Source organism: Prionailurus bengalensis, chromosome X, assembly GCF_016509475.1.
Source record: "Prionailurus bengalensis isolate Pbe53 chromosome X, Fcat_Pben_1.1_paternal_pri, whole genome shotgun sequence".
NCBI classification, from domain to species: Eukaryota; Metazoa; Chordata; class Mammalia; order Carnivora; family Felidae; genus Prionailurus; species Prionailurus bengalensis.
The window spans coordinates 15,357,170-15,374,955 of NC_057361.1; the positions used below are offsets into that span (position 1 = coordinate 15,357,170).

Here is a 17,786-nt window from a genome sequence, read left to right on the forward strand (position 1 = left end):
TGCACAGGCATCACCCTTCAACTAAGAGTTGTGATTCTGGGGGCAAACTGAATTTAGGTGCCAAAGGTTATCTGACGTGTAGAATTCTATACTGTTTCACAGCTACGTTACCCACACCAAAAGATAAAGATTTCGACTTAAGTATACCTGGTTGAGATGGTGGCTAGTAATGCTTTCAGTGTTCTCCAGAACTATGGGTCTAGTCCCCACTAAACGTTACATTCTATCATCTCTCATCTTTCTCTAAATTTTAGTGGCAGCTTCGTTTCCAGGGGCGTGTGTCTTGGGCTGCTCGTTAATCTTGAGAATTTTCTTTCCCATTGCTAGGGCTGTTATCTGTAATTTCCCCCAAAGTACACAGCCACTGTTCATCCTTTAAGTCATGAACGAGACAACTTTGTAAAGGGTCAAACAGTAAGTATTTTAGGCTTGGTGGGCCATATGGTCTCTGTCACAACTACTCAACTCTCCTGTTCGCTGTCTTGGAAATTCACCACAGATAACATGTCAACAAATGGGCATGGCAGTGTTCCAATAAAACTTTATTTACAAAACTAGATGGTGGGCCACAGTTGCCCCGTAGGCCGTAGTTTGCCAACCCCCGTTTTAAATCAACCAGAAGACTTTGTTAAGCAGATCAGGTATCCCTACCCTTGCAATCGGTACTTAAAAGCATATCCCTTTTTTGATTTCAAAAGAGAATGAGGCTCAGTCCTCTAAGAATCTTTCCCTCATAAATTCTATCCTGTTGATGACCACTAACACCAGCCCTTTTATCTCCCACGCTTCTTAACCATGTCAGAGACACTTGTGTAGTCTTTTGCCTTTATCTGCATACGTGTTCAGGTTAGTTATCTGTTTGTTTGCCTTGTCTCTCCCCAAGCGAGCAGATTCCTAAGGGTGGGCATTGTATCTGATCATGATTACATAGCCCCAAACGCTTAGCACGACTTCAGGTACCCAGAGCATGAATAGGTAAACATCTATTCATTAAGAACAGATTGCATTTTTAAAAGATAGGAAAAAAAGAGAAAGAAAACATAAATACCAGCCATGTGTTTAATTTTACTTTAGTTACAAAAAAGAAAGTCTTGATATTGATAGTAAGTCATACCTGATGCATTGAAGGTTTTTACTATAGTGATTTTAGTTTTTTCTGCAAAGAAGCAATTTAAATATTAGAGCAGAATTGTTGCTTGTTTTTAAAAAACAATTTGCCACGAGTATCATTTTAGTGAAGTGCTAAGAAAATCACACTGTTGACACCTTTGCGACGCTACTGGTCATCCCAGCAGCAGAATACATGGGAATCGCATACACAGATCGTATAGCCTTGGAACAGGGTGGGGCTGGGATTTGGATTCCCATGTTTACCCAGTTATTTCACACCCATTACACCCCCCACTGCTTGTGTAATTCTACTGCACTTTCCATGCGCTGCTGCTAGACAAATCAACGTGGACTTACACTTCAGATAGGTACAATTAAGTAAGTCACTTCGAGCGGCACGTTGTAAAGAACCGGTGATTCAGAGTAAAAAATGAATGGAAACACAAGATCTAAAATAGTGTATGCTCTACAATCAAGGGAGTGTCCTGCTATTTTCTTTAGGAGCTAATAAAATATTATTGCCATGATAGCGATAAGATAAAATTATTCTCAAAGAGGTTGAAACGATCCAACTACAGTTGTCCAGCAGGCTCACAGCAGACCCAGGACAGAACTGTTCAAACCACAGGCAAATATTAACACACTCAGAAGAAGCAAACCTTAGAAATGTGTTCCCAATGCACTTTGGGGACATAGTCCATGGTTCATTTTTCAGATAATGGAGAACCAAGTTCAGAAATCCTTGCTGTAAGGATGGCCAATTAGAAGAGGTGTGTTGGGGCATAGATTTGCAAAGAAGGTCTGTCTCCTAGGGTGAGTGGCAAATTCTGAAGAAAACACAAAGCTCAGGTCTTGGAGAAGCACTTAAGAATGATGACATTACACCAACAGTTGCAGAAACCTCATTTGTGTTATGTGTTACATTGATGAGTTTCCGTTTCACTGTCACTGACCCATGGGCAATGGTTGGTGGTAATCAATAGAGGCTGACGGTATTTTGCATTATCAATAAGAATCTTTTAAATACCTTATTTTGTTTGCCCTGATACTTTCCTTCCCAGAGCAAGCAAAACACATCTGTGAAATGAACTTCCGGTTTTAGTAACAAAAGTGCTTTTGGGGAAAAATGTTCAACCTCACCAACAATCAAGACTGTAAAATAGAACCTAAGGAATTGAAAGGTCTAATAATATATGGCATAGTCTCAACTCTGAGCAAAGGTACAGTGACACAGACATTCTCATTCACTGCCGGCACGCATGTTGCTGGGTACAACCTTTCAAGAAGGTAATTGGGCAACACGCAGATCGAGGACCTTAAAATACTCATCATGCTAACCCATTAAATCCAATCCTTGGAATGCATCCTACAGAAATCAGGAATGAATGTAAGATGTTGACACAAGGATGTTCATTGCAACAATTTCTATTAAAAGAGTAGACACAGCTTTAATAATGTTCAACATACGGTACGCAATGGAATGTTATCAAGTCATTAATAGTAAGGGGCAGTGGAAAATACTTAGAATTCAATATGAAGTCAAAAGGGCAAGACATAAAATTCCATATAAACTATGACAATTTTGTAAAAGAGATAGATATATACACATATGTGTGTGTGTGTATATATGATACATGTATATATGATTCTGAATGGAAATATACCAGTAATAGTCTTAAGAAAGTAATATTAGAGATGATTTCTATTTTTTCTTTGCATTTTTCTATATTCTCCATTTGTTACGAGCTAAGATACATTACGATTATAATTTTTAATGTTATTTTAAATGGAGTGCTATGGCCGTAACAGTTTGGAAGTTCAGGAATGTGATAACACCAGAATTACTGTTCAATGTCAAAGTAAAACGAGTAGTGACTCAACAAATGAAGGCACAGGAAGTGGGCAAGGAGATAACCTGTAGCAACCCAGAAGACTGACCACACAAGCGAGAAACCCAAGAAGGCAGAGAGGACAAACTATGCTATTTAGAAAGAACTTGATATTACCTGTTTTGTTTAAAGTGGATAATACACTCGAAGTAGCATCTGAAATAATGAAAGAGAAGTGAAGCCTAATTATTGACATGATTAACAAACACGTGCATTGTCTAGGTTCCTTAAACATTTCACTTTTCCCCAAATCGTAGAGAAGTTAGAGAGTTTCGCGAAAGCCAACCGACACTACCAAACGTATTTACTGCTCACCCCGCCACACTGTCCATTCTCCAACCCCCAGACACCATTCCTGAGCAAGTATTCATCCTTTTAAAATGCATTTCTTGAACAGAGGTGATGTGTCTAAAATAGAGCAACACTCCTATAATTATTAGATTGAAATAATCCCATTTATGTTTAATATTTTGTCCCTGTTTTACTCCATTATAATAAAAGTCCCTACGGGATACGATGTTTCCAGTTAATACCAACTTTAAGATATAGCCCTGGGGATGCTGAATGGTACACTCTTAGGAAGCAATCTTTAAGCGATTCTAGTTTAACGTTAAAGTTCTTGAATATTACATTTAAGTAATTTTTAGAAACGCCTCATTTTGACCTGTTTCACTGAAAATTCCGTTGAAAATCTGTTCTAATTGGTATTTCTTTAAATAAAAATCATTCTATAATATATTATTCTGGATGCAACTTTAGGGGTGAAAAGGCATGTATTACATTAAGTAATGTATGACATTACTTAAAAACCCACATACAATGGATTCAAAACCCACTGCCAAAGGCATTTTGAAGGTGTCCTTTCACTGTCAAAAGTAATTAAACATAAAAATGATAATATCTAGTCCTTCCCATTAGACCAAGTTTGAATTTAAACCAGTTTCGATCAGCCTGAGCTCCACCTATGATTGCTTAGCTCCTTAACCACCAACCACATGGTGCAAATTTTATTTTAACTAAGTAAGGGACTGTGTAAAGCGTTGGGTTTTGACTACACAAAAAAGGAGGCTGTCTACCCACAGAGCGGGGGGCACAGAATGTGCTCTCCTGTCCACCTCCCTCCAACACAGCCCAGTTCTCTAGGATGATGAAGAAGGCCGGTTGTTGTTTTTTCATGTCAGACTATTTAAAATTGATACAGTCGTCTGGAAAAGGCCTACCTTTGAACACTTGGGTGTTCAAATCCAGGCCGAAGCATACTGAAGTCACCGGATGTGCTTTTCACATTTAAACAACCTGCCATATAAAATGTGCCGGCGCTGTGTTGGAGAGCAAGTTAAACAGGGCACTCAAAATGCGATCGATATTTCTCTTCTTTCACAGAACGGTTAGCGTGGGAGGGGGCTGTCCGCCCTCCGTGACAATAAGGCTATTTTCATTTAGCCAAAAAGTTTCAGTTGTTCTCCACGGTCGATGGTTTTGGGGGTTTGTTTGATTTGGGGTTTTTTTGTTTGTTTATTTGAATATAAAAACCTTCAACAGCACTCATTATACTTTTATTCACATTAAGTGTTATCAATTTTCACTTGCTTCAGAAAAATTCTTACCATTCAGGCTTGTAGTTTCAACCTCTTCGGCCCCGAGGGGGGGTGGGGGGTGGGGGGAAACAGTAAAAAGGTTTAATTAAATCACAAACTTAACAAAGTGGGTGAAATCTTGGTTTGAATTTTTTCAAAATCTTGCCTGCAGCAGTACCATTGGAGTAGGGGACAAAACCAACAAGAGATGATTCAGCTGTAAGAGGGAAAATAACAACAAAATTTTCTAGTTAATACTTTGCAACAATTATTTATTGCATTTTAAAGGAATTAAAATTTTGAGATGAATTATGCAAACAAGCAGACAACATGCTCTCAGACCAATGTGAATCTGCAAGCCCCATAACCACTCGAGAACATACATTTCAGAGAATTGCTGAGAAAGAACCCAAGAAGTGAAAGGCGCACATCTGTCTCCTTTTACAGATGAAGAAGTTGACACCTGCTGCCTCAAAGCCTGCTCCCACCTATTGAGTCTTAAGGAAATAAGTTCAGAGACCACAGCAAAATATGTGACATACTACTTTCAAATCTTTTCAGCCAGAGAATTCTAGAAAACATTTTCTACGTTAAATATTTGTCAAACTACAGGGGCGACTGGGAGGCTCAGTCACTTGAGCGTCCAGCTTCAGCTCAGGTCATGATCTCGCGGTCCGTGGGTTCAAGTCCCGCGTCGGGCTCTGTGCTGACAGCTCAGAGCCTGGAGCCTCCTTCTGATTCCGTGTCTCCCTCTCTCTCTCTCTGGCCCTCCCCTGCTAGCGCTCTGTTTTTCTCTCAAAATAAAATAAAGACATAAAAAAAGTAAAAAAAAAAATTTGTCAAACTACAATTATGAAACATAGCAGCAGATCGGCTCCATTCTGTTAAGAGTGACGCCTGGCAACTCTTCCCACAGTGAATTGAGGATTAAAAAAAAATCATAAAAAAATAAAACAACATCGCTATCACTCACCACTGTACTACCTAATACAATTTCCTAGTAAGTTATTTTAAAATATGGCTGCCACTAAGACAATCAAGTTATAAATTTCCCGTGGAGTACGTCCACTTACGCTAAGAGGTCAGTCTACTGCATACATTTTGCATGTTTAAATATTAAAAAGACCCGATGGCTTCACTCGTACAGTATACACAGGAAAAGTAAACACAAACATTTTACAAGTGATACAAGCTCTGCAGTAGGCAGCCTGATATTCAGCCGGTGAGGACAACATTTGGGTGTGTCGAGGCGCTTGGCTGGCCTGTCTGTGTCAGACTGCTCATGCGTTGGCTGAAACACACACACCCTGTCTGTCTTACATTATTGCTTCCATGTTTTGTCATTTGCTACATTTTTTTTTAATTACCAAGGATATTTCTTGAGAAATAAGACGGTTCCTGAGCAAACAGATTCAAAGTGTGGATATGGAATCCTTTGCTCTTGGGGCAAAACAAAACAATGCTGTTTTTCAATTAATGAGTACTAATTCTTCTGGAAGTTGATGAGTGGTAAGAAGAGGCCTGTGGGCACAAGCACCTGTCAGTTCCTGGATGTGCACAGGCTCTTACATTCCGGTGAATGTCACTCTCCCGCAAGGCACCCAGAACCCAGGCTGTGACTGGAACCAGTGGGTGCCTCCAAAGCTCCATACCCCATATTTCCATGCAAACAGGATTTTGCTAAGATATGACCATGATTAAGTCTGATGCCGGCTATTGAACTAGAAGTAAAATACAGTGGTTCATTTTACCCTAGCAGCTTAACAGCAAGGGAGCAAATCGGTACAGTGAAAACAGTTTGGGCTTTGGAGGCTCGCAGTCCTGGGTTTGAATCTTTGCCCCATTACTTAGTAGTTCATAATAATGATAGTTATTACTTATTGAGGGTTTACTCTGTCAGGTGCATAGGTCATCTCATTTCATCTTCACAACTACCCTATGAAGCTGGTACTATTACAGTCCCCAATTTATAGATGAAGAAACCGAGGCACAGAAAGGTGAAGAAACTTGCCCAAAGACACACAGCTAGCAATGGAGGCGAGAGGCTGGTGGCTGAGTTCAAACACAAGTAAGTAGTCTGGCTGCCCAGAATGTGCGAACATGAGCAAGTTTTATCCTCTCTGACCCTCAGTTTCCTCATTTAGAACCTGAATATATTAATTCCTATACTGCAAGACTGGAAACTGAATGAGATGTCTGAAGACTCCCAAGCATGTATATATATGTGCACAAGAAGTAACAGCTATCATTATTAATTTTTACTTATTTTTAATTAATTAATTAATTTATCTTGAGAGAGAGAGTGCACGCGTGTACAAGCGGGGGAGGGGTACAGAGAGAGAGAAAGAGGGAGAGAATCTTTATTATTATTTTTAATGTTTATTTATTTTTGAGAGAGACAGAGACAGAGCGTGAGCAGGGGAGGGGCAGAGAGGAAGGGAGACACGGAAACCGAAGCAGGCTCCAGGCTCCGAACTGTCAGCACAGAGCCCGACACAGGGTTCGAACCCACAATCCACAAGATCATGACCTGCGCCGAAGTCAGACACTTAACTGACTGAGCCACTCAGGCGCCCCATGGGAGAGAGAGAAGCTTAAGCAAAGCAGGCTCCATGCTCACCGCTGAGCCCAATGTGGGGCTCAAACCCACGGACTGTGAGATCGTGACCTGAGCCGAAATCAAGAGTCAGACACTTGACTGACTAATTCGCCCAGGGAGCCCTTAATTTTATTTAAATTAATGAACAATAGAGCTCATTTTGATACCACTAAGGATAAAATGTGAGTTGACTCACCCCTTACCATAAAAGATTGTTCTACAACATAGGGTATACCAGAAAGAACACAGGAGTGGGAGGCAGAAAAGCCATGTGCTGCCTGTGCGTAACGGGGGCAGGAGGCTGTGTGACCTTAGGTAAGTTAGTGGGGCTTGACGATCTCGTCGACTAAGGGATGGGACTGAACCACTTTATCCCTGAGGTCCAGTTCCAGCTAGCAGTCTCGAATGTGGGTTCTATTCCTGGTTCCTGCCACGACGGTCTAGTTAAAATTTTCTCTTATTTGCCTTCCCATTCTGAGGAGTGCTAAGCCCTCAGAAGCCCTTTGAAAAATATTTGTTCAGAAGCGAATGAGGAAGTATATTGAAGAGAACATCGCGCCCCTCAAATGTAGGGACATTCGGCAGGCTTATGGTCTTGATACTCGTCAGGAGACCCGTGAACTAGACCCGTGAACTAACAATAACGTTGAGGAACCTAACCAGCTACAGTGATGAAAACCCACAATTCATCCCGCAGATTTGTCCATAAATGTGGGGGCATCAATATGCCTGTCCTCTTGTCTACGTGTGCTATTGGCTTTTCAGGTGCAGGCTTAATGACAGAATGTAATTAACCTTCATGGAAAAAAGCAACTTTGCTGTATCTGACTACGTGCCATATTTCATGGAGAACTTTTGGCATATTGTCCTGAAATTCCCCAAAGTCAAGAAATAACGGTCTTACCAGATGGTGATAACAAACTGGAATTATCGGCATTCTCTGTTGAGGAAAAAGGTGATTTAAAGTTAGTCTAGTGTGTGCAAGAATTTGTAGACGAACATCTTTAATGGAAGTGAATGTAAACTGACTTACAAATAGCTACCAAAAGAGGGCAGTATATTAATTTACTATTATTTTCAACAGCCTCATCAGTCCTCTTCAAATCTCTACAGACACATCTCTGGCGAAGCAATTCTCTAACATAACTGTTGACGGTGCTCTCTATATTCTGTTATATAATGATTTAGTGCATCATAAACTGACAATGATGACTAAGAACTTCAACTGTTGGCTAATATTCATATCGAATTTGTAAAAGGAAAGGTATCTATGTGCATAAACTAAACTTCCATTAACTGTTTCTTTCTTATGTTTGAATTTAATTTAATTTCAGTATTTTAGAGAGGGAGCACAAGTGGGGGAGAGGGGCATAGGGAGGGAGGGAGAGGGGGGGGAGAGAGGGAGGGGGGAGAGAGAGAAAGAGAAAGAGAAAAAGAGAAAGAAAGAGAGAGAGAGAGAGAGAGAGAGAGAGAGAGAGAGAGAGTATCTTAGGCAGGTTCTACGCTCAGCGCAGAGCCCGATGAGGGGCTCAATCCCACGACCCTGGGATCATGACCCGAGCCGAAATCAAGAGTTGGAAGCTCAACCAACTGAGACACACAGGTGCCCCCAACTGTGCTTCTTTTGGTACCTATCAGCACAGCCTTTATACCTTTTAAGTACTACTTATGAGTTAAACTAGATCAGATGCCTCTGCGTTAATAAGCTAAGAGACTGTGTTACTGATTTTGAGAAGATGCTCAGATTCCTTAAAAGAAAAGTAATTCTATTTTTCTCTCTGTGAAAAATATTACACGCTTATTGGAGCAACTTCAGATAAATTCCAGATAAAAAAGAAAATTAAAGCCACCTATCATTTCACCACCCAAACGTAATTGACATTAACATTTTGGCATATAGTCTTTGCTCTCTTTTTCTATATTCATATGTATATCTACATATGTATATAGATATATGAATATATGTGTGTATATATGTCTTTATATGTATAAGCAAGATCATATCACATAAACTACTTGTAACCTGATTTTTCTCATGACATTGTATCCTGAACATTGTTCTATATCATTAAACAATTCTCCACAATACCACACTGTATGGCATTTCATTGGCTGGATATACCATTAATTTCTACATTTTGATGTGTATAATTTTTCATGATTACAAACAATGTCTCAATAAATACTTCTGGCTAAATTTTGGCATCCGAGGGGCACCTGGGTGGCTCAGTTGGTTAGGCGTCCAACTTCAGCTCAGGTCATGATCTCACAGTCCATGAGTTAGTTCGAGCCCTGCGTCGGGCTCTGTGCTGACAGCTCGGAGCCTGGAGCCTGCTTCGGATTCTGTGTCTCCCTCTCTCTCTGCCCCTCCCCTGCTCACGTTCTGTCTCTGTCTCAAAAATAAATAAAAACATTTATATATACGCAAAATACATTTTGGCATACGAACTTGGCTATCTCCTTCAGAAATTCCATGATTTTGACTGCCAAAATGCCTTACAGAAAACAAACCAATTTATACAACCCTCTGCAGGACATGAGTATCACTTCCCCAGACTCTCACCCATGTGGGGTGTTATTTTAAATTTGTAATTTTTTTTAATTACAAAGGAATGATTCTTTCCATAGTGGTATCCTGAAATACAATTAAAAAAAAAAAAAGAATATGTATGTTTGGAAACTAAACTTGCACAGTGAAACATACCTGGTAGGCTCCAGGAGCCTATTTTCCTGAAGTGGTGGTAGGTAGGGTAGGAGTATTTTCTGGGATCATTAAAGCACAATTCTGCTTGAAAGCAAGACCGGATGAGTGCTCAAGTTCCCAATTACCCTGCAGCCACCAAGGCAAATGTACACGAAGTGGTTAGTGCCTCGATGCCCCAATTTAATTGGAATTGCTCCTCTTAGTCTCTGTCCTTCAGGGTAACCCTCAGGCTACGTTAATATTCCACCAGTGAGAGAGTCTGTTGAGTTAACAGGAGCTTAATTTTTAAAATACTCTTGGGAGCACTACGGGCAAATCAGTCACTCACACCTTAGTATGGATTACTTCCAACTGGCTGAAATCTTCTGATCCTGTAGTAAAGACCTACCATAATGGGCCATGTTGACAAGAACTGGGAAGAATCAACATTCAATACGGGCTACTCCGAGAAGGACATTTATCAGTGTGGGCAGGTGAGGTGGAGTGGGCAGGGAGTGTGGCACAGGGAGGAAAAAGCATGAAGGTGCTGAGGAAGAGTTGGATGGCATGGAAACAGGGATGGAAAGTGATGTTTCAGGGCAACAGAGACTTAACCGCTTCCTCTCCAATTCTACCCAGGGGTTGACCATAGCCACCAATGATTCCAACCTCGTCCACTGCTAAATCCTCTGACGCAACAGCTAGGGCTGGCCTCTTCCATCCTGGAACCTAAGAGGCTCCCAGCAACGATCTACACTGACGAAGGGAGGAAATCTCGTTCACAAAACCAGAGATTTTTAAATTGTTATTGTCCACTTTTTTTCTCTTGGCATTTTCTTTCTTCTAGGGGCCCAAACGCTTAGTGACTAACATCGTACTCATTTTTTTCTCCCATTATGAGCTTCCCACGTCACTCCTCCTGGTCCAAAATAGGGACGTCCCTGTAGGCCTTACATTTTCCTGACTATCAGCCCATTTCTCTCAGGCTCTCTCCTCACTCACTTCCCATCTGTTACAATCAAAGAGGTGGTTGGCATTTCCAATGAGTCAAATGTTTGAGCCCCGTGCCATTCTTAGGAGACAAAACATTTCCATTGTTACGAGGATTCGTAAACAAAGAAAGGAGAAACATTTAAATTTTTCAGATTTTCCTTCGGAAACATCCAAAGAGCAAATTTTAAAGCATTATTCATTTATTGAAGCTTCAATTTAAGTCAATAAATAAAATTATTGTGATATGCCTATAAATTTTACTCAATGTGACTCTCTAGTGATGTTTCAAAACCAAGTCCGTATACTCCAATTGTGATGAGCGGGACTTTGGCATGCATACACTGCGAATGGAAGTCAAAGACAGGAACTGGGAACTCAAGAAACCGGCCTTCTGAATGGAGTCTCTTATCCCACGTCACCTCCCTGACCCTTTCTTTCAGTTACTACCACCACCTCTGCAATCCCACAGGGCCAAGTGTGGTCTGAGCACTGTCAATGCGAACACCTTACTGTCTTTGCCCCTCCAACTCCATATATCCAAAAACTCATCCCTCATCACCCCACATCATTTCCATATCCACTTAGTTCTTGAATTTGATAGTATTGCTGGTAACATCAGCCAAATAATTTAAGGCGGAAATCTCAGTGTATTAGCTTCCTGTTGCTGCTGTAACATATTACCATGAACTTAATGGTTTAAAACAACACAGATGTGTTAGGTTAGAGTTCTGTAGGTCAGAAGTCCAATATGGGTCTCATCAGACTAACATCACAGTGTCCACAGGCTACGTGCCTTTCTGGAGGCTCTAGGGGTGAATCTGTGCCCCGCTTATCTGGGTTACTACGGAATTCAGTTCCTTGCAGTCATAGGACCAACGTCCTCATTTTCATGCTGGCTATCAACTAATTCTAGAAGCCACCCACATTTCTTGGTTCATGCCTCATTCCTCTATCCTCAAAGCTAGCACAGTGGGATGGGGTGGGGAGCTCCTTCACCTGGGGCATGCTTTTGACTCATTCTTCTGCCTCCCTCTTCCACTTTTCAGAACTCCCAGGATTAGACTGGGACCACCCAGGTAATCCACGATAATCTCCCCATCCCACAGTCCTTAACTTTAATCACAATGTGCAAAGTCCTTTTTGTTCTGTAAAGTAACATATTTACAGGTTCCAGGCATTAGGACAGGGACATCTTACAGGACCCATATTCTTCCTACCATACTCAGAAATCCAGGGGTTTTTTTAATTTATAGAAAATATAAATCGCAAGGAACCACCCTCTATGGAAAACAAAATCCCACAGGGGTTAAGAGAAGGGCCTGGAAACCCAGAGTTGGTTTCAACAATAGAACTGATTGTACAAATCAAATGCTCGCTATTGCACCTGACTCCTCCCTTCTCCAACCTCCATGTCCAGTGCGCCCTTCTCACCAGAACATGGGGCTATTGCGAGGAGTAAAGAAAGATGGCGTATGTGTGACAAATAGCAATGGCAAACAGTGGTTGGAGCTTCCTGTGAGCCAGGTTAACACTTCATACATACTTTATTATTTAATCAGCCAACAACTCCAGGAGATGTGTGAATTCATCAGCATCAATCCATTTCAGGGCTTGAGAAACAGTCTGGGTAAGACCCCACCAGTAATTCACTGTACAGCTGACATTTGAACCCAGACAGACTGACTTCAGAGCCTACCCTCTGAGCCTCTATTCTATCCTGCTTCCAATGACAAACTGTAGACCATAAACTAGTATATAAATGTAGGCTATTATTATTAATATTCCCTAATTGCCCTCTTGTCCGTTCCTTCTTCCCACTGCTCCCTTCTAAGCCCAGGCCTTGATCCCTCATACATGAGTGAAATATTAGAACCCCAGAATCTTCTAATTGCAAAGGGTCTCCACGGTCTTTGCATTCGACTTCCCGCCTATTGCAGTCAGCCATTGAACAAATGCCTACCACTGGCTCGAGATCCCAATTCAGCTCCCAGGCAAGTTCTCTCTCTCACACACAGTGGGAATCGTGCTGAGCTTTTTGAAAGTTTGAATTACTTACCGACATTTAAAAATCAGGTGATTTCAAATGCGATTCCAAATTTTCACCTTGCCAAAATCGGGAGTTTTAGATGACCTCTTTAGGTCAGCTCTCTGGCCCTCTAAAGCATACTCTGGGGCTGCAAGAGCCAGTGGAGGTGGCTCTCTATTTTTATCTTAAAGTTTATTCCTGGACTACACCATTCACTCAGCACTGTCTATGCCATTCACTCGCCATGTGTTGGGCATATACTACCGGGCACTGTTATTTAACTTTTCTACCGTACGTCTTGTGTTCCCCACTAGATGCTAAGCTGCTTGATGCTTTATTATCCTCCGGGAATCCAGTCCAGCGTCCTGTACCTGGTAGATGTTCAAAAATATTTTTGGACTGACTGACGACATCATAAGGAGTCTCCATCAGTCAGGACCAGTCAGGACCCCATGACTGGGAGCTCAAGAGCAGGAACTTAACACAAATAGTGCAAGGAGTCAGGACCCTGGGATACAAAGCATGGCAGGGGAAGGTAGAGAACGGATCTGAGAGCCACGAGGCGGAGCCTATGAAGGAAAGCCTTGAGAGTACTTCTCGGATGGCTACTATGCAGAATCTGAAGTTTGGAATACTAGTTGTAACCACCAGTCACAGCAGACAGATTGCTTAACAGACCTTACAAATATGTGCTAAAATGGCCATTCGAATACATATCACAAACAACGTAACAGATTCAATGGTCCTGACCCTTCACTGCCCACAGCAGTGACCTCAATAATCTACCCTTTACCGGCTTTTCTTCTCTTCCTAATGCCCTCTTCCTGTTCCCCCATTTCTGATTCCTGAAATCACTTCCCCAACAAATTACCTGCATACAAGTCAGGCGAGGTCGCAGCTGGCTGTTCCTGACATTTTCATTTTTCTGCCCACCCTCCGATGCCTGACACCGGGGGTGGGCGGGGCGGGTGTTGTAAGATGTAAAATGTGAGGTGGCTGGTGGTCTTAAATCTGTGACTGTGGCAACACTAATGAGTACTTACTTCCAACACATTCGCCCCAAGCTGAATGAGAAAGATAAAGACTTCATCTTCGAGGAGTGGATCTAACCCAGATACGACTAGCCCCCCTTGCGGGAATATTTTAGACCCAGCTGAAACTTGGAATCTGGTGGCGGTCCTCTTCTGGACTGAATTACTATTCCATAGAGAGATGATTCAAAGCTAGGCGTCACGCCCAGGCACTCGTATATGGGAACCCCAAGCAAAACAATATTGTTTTGTTATTATATTGGCTCTTCGGGGCTTGGACAACAGATACTCTTCCAAGAACTGTATTTTCGGATTTTACTACACAACCAACGAAATGAATGAAAACAAGTCTCCTTTGGCACGGCCGAAAGGTGTTTACTTGAGCTGTGACCGTCTCACGTCACACTGCTCAGTAAATACTCTGACATAACGTTTTTATTAAACGATTAATGACATCATTAGAGAAAACTTCAGCTGCTAGCTAACGGAACTCCCCAAAGCGCAGACGACCACCAAATCTACGTGGGCCTTGGCCTTTATTGAACACTTACTAGACTGGCAGTAGACCCTCGCTTCTTCATGGAATGTCCCCATGTTCTCGTGAAACAGATGACCTTCTAGCCATGTCCCATCTCCTCCTACTCTCCCCTCGCTCAGCCACGCAGGCCTCCCTGCTATCCTTCCAACACAGTGGCCATAGTTGCATTTCGCACTTCCGGACCTGCACCCACTGATTCCTCTGGGGAATCTCACACACACACACACACACACACACACACACACACACACACGTGGCACTTAGATTGTGTGTCTCCTAACATTTTGTGCCCTAGACCCTTCACTTGCCTCATTCTAGTTCCAGCCCTGTATCACTGATAAGACTTTTTTTTGCCTCCAAAAGAGAATTTTCACTCCCGTGGGGGCAATATTAGCCCCTGGAAAGAATGCATGCTCTAAGGTTATTACTCCTGGAAGACATACAGCGTAAGGAGAGCAACATTTGCTTGGGTGCCCCTCTCCTCCCTGATTCCCAGTCCTGCCTGGGGTAATTCTACTGTTAGTTGACAAATTCTTTCATGCCAAAGCACCTGTAATTTATGGGTCAGGGAGAGTTTCTTGTAGTTTTAGGTGCAGAAGCACCTGGAAACGTAGGGGTAGGGGCACTAGTAGTTAGGGTTCAGAAGGTTTCCTAGTATCTTTTATTTTTTTAAATTTATTTATTTATTTTGAGTGGGGGGAGGCATGAGTGACGGAGGGGCAGAGAGAGAGGGAGAGAGAGAATCCCAAGCAGGCTCTGTGCTGTCAGCTCAGAGCCTGACATGGGGCTCAGACCCACCAACTATGAGATCGTGACCTGAAGAGTCGGACCCTTAACCAACTGAGCCACCCAGGCACCTCTCAGACCGCACCACTCTGCCAGCTCACGGTCAAGCAGTGAACCCCTTGGCATCTTAGTTTAGGTTCTCCGGGGGTGCAGAGCCCAGGATAAGGACTTGGATACAAAATGGGCTCTCCACTCTCCCCAGCCCCTGGCACAAAACAATATATACTGTTTTATACAGCTAGAAAATAAATGAAGAAGGTGATGAGAAGCGAGATGGCCAGAGAGGTGGGTGCTGCGGTAGACACGATGAGGGCTTGAACCTGTGCTTGGGAAGCTGGCACGAAAAGAGGTTCTACAGACACTTCTAAGGTAAGGTGAGAGGATGGGGGTGTCACTGAGACGTCGGGGTGCGGGGGAAATCGGAGTCGGCCCCAACAGCCGATGTGACATTGCCCTGAATCCCTCCAGTGTGATAAGTAGGCTAACAACCTCGACCGCGAAACCCAGACAGCCGAGGCTCAAACGCGCCACTTGTTAATTCCGCACACCTTTTGTAATCTGCCACCACATAACTCTGGACAACTTACTTGCCCCACCCGCACTTCAGCTTCCCATCTGGAAAATAGGGATGAAGATAATCACAATAGGATGCACTTCACAGGTGCTACTGTTACAGTATTGAGGAGACCGCACAGGAAATTCTGCTCATGTACATAATTAATACGATCGCGCTCCATTCCTCGTTTTCCCAGGGACCTTTACTAAAAATGATTCCTCCCTTCTACTCAGCAAGATTTCCACTTCACTTTCTTTTTTCTTTCTATTATTTGCTTCCGATTTTCAGACACCTTTGGGGTCACTTTGGAAACGTAAAGAAAGAGGCAGAAGTCAAAGGGTTTCAGGAGATCCGGTGACTGTAACTTATATTTAAGTTCTTGCACGAAGTCGAGACCTGGCAAAATTTCAGGGGACAAGCGAAAGGCACATGGAATCATGATGTTCTGAGGTTGCCCTCTAGTGGGATGTGTAGTCTCCCTAGGGGTCACTGGCTGGCTTCTAAACATTAACATTAGTTTCTTTTCTAACTATAATAATAATGTGGGCTTGAGTGGAGAAAATTCTAAACCACAGAAAAGTATAAAGAAAAAATTTTTCTACATAGTCATCATAATGCTTTTACTCAAAGATGATGTCAGCCAGCTGTACGGATCTTCAGACTATCTTTGGGCCAGTTGCAGAACAGAAACACTTAAATAGAGCCTTGGGGATGTTAGCATTGTGTTTTATTGAAAAGTATTAAGAGACACAAAATCGAGCTCGTTAGCGTTCTACTATGCACGGTGTCCTGGTAACATAGCTAAGCTGCATTTCCCAGAATTCCCTTTTCTATACGTTTGTGGGTTTCGTGGGACACGAGAGAGCGTCCCGGGGGAGATGTGGGCAGACGCGGAGCAGCAGCTGCCTCACGTCTTTGCTGTGAGGCGGCTGCCAGCCCACACTGCCCTGTGCACCCGCCCGCCCCGGACCCGCTCCAGCTTCTCTGACTCCTGGGTGAGGTGTGTATTTTATTTTTACTTTTTAAAAATTTTTTTTAATATTTTATTTATTTTTGAGAGCAAGAGACAGAGTGTGAGTGTGGGAGGGGCAGAGAGAGAGGGAGACACAGAATCGGAAGCAGGCTCCAGGCTCCACGCTGTCAGCACTGAGCCTGGCGCGGGGCTCGAACTCACGGACTGTGAGATCATGACCTGAGCCGAAGTCTGACGCTTAACCGACGAGCCACCCAGGGGCCCCGCGAGGTGTGTATTTAATCTCGTGCTAAGGTGGGCACCTGGGGGACTCAGTCGGTTGCGTGTCCAACTCTTGATTTTGGTGCTGACAGCACAGAGCCTGCTTGGGATTCTCTCTCTCCCTCTCTCTCTCTCTCTCTGCCCCTCTCCCACTCACGTTCTCTCCCCCACCACCTTCTCTCAAAATAAACAAACATTAATTTTGTGCTAAGAGGCCAGTTTCTGCGGGACAATCGTAGCACCAGCCACAGGTAACAAGAACTGACATGGGTTTCAGTCTGTTGTGGGTTCCAACTTGTCCCTGTTGTCACCCGTCTTACTGCCCTCCCTGCAGCCTTCCCGACTGCCTTCCCATCATAGATGTCAAGTTCTTGCATCAGATGTGAAGACAACAGCTTTACAGAGACTGCTTAGCTGGCTCCCACAGCCGTATAATGTCAAACCCCTGTGACAAATTCGTGTGTGCGTCCCTAGTGATTCTCCTTCTGTGACTGAACCCTAACTTATACAGTATGAAATAGAAAAATTCTGAAGCAATTAGAACAATTCTCTATAGCTGCCCTGTTCACTACAGCAGCCACTAGCCATGTGTGGCTATTTAAAGTTCAATTAATTCAAGTTAATTAAAATTAAAATCCAGTTCCCCGGTCACGTTTCAAGGGCTCAGTAGCCACATGTGGTTGGTGGCTGCTGTACTGGACAGCACAGATACAGAATGTTCCCGTTATCAAAAGAAAATCTCATTACTATCCTGGTCTCTAGTG

At 42.9% G+C, this 17,786-nt stretch overlaps 1 protein-coding gene across 2 annotated transcripts in view; it reads right to left on the reverse strand.

Annotated features, from left to right (window-relative positions):
* The window catches only part of ADGRG2 (adhesion G protein-coupled receptor G2), a 122,118-nt gene that overhangs the window by 36,363 nt on the left and 67,969 nt on the right, over positions 1-17,786 (reverse strand). The window contains exons 4-8 of one of the 2 annotated variants that reach the window (XM_043570701.1): positions 8,080-8,115; positions 4,755-4,793; positions 4,607-4,630; positions 3,117-3,155; positions 1,115-1,156 (exon numbers count right to left, since the gene is read on the reverse strand). In XM_043570701.1, the coding sequence (XP_043426636.1) occupies positions 1,115-1,156; positions 3,117-3,155; positions 4,607-4,630; positions 4,755-4,793; positions 8,080-8,115 (180 nt within the window). The remainder of the gene's footprint in view (positions 1-1,114; positions 1,157-3,116; positions 3,156-4,606; positions 4,631-4,754; positions 4,794-8,079; positions 8,116-17,786) is intronic. The other variant, XM_043570702.1, reaches the window with a different exon arrangement.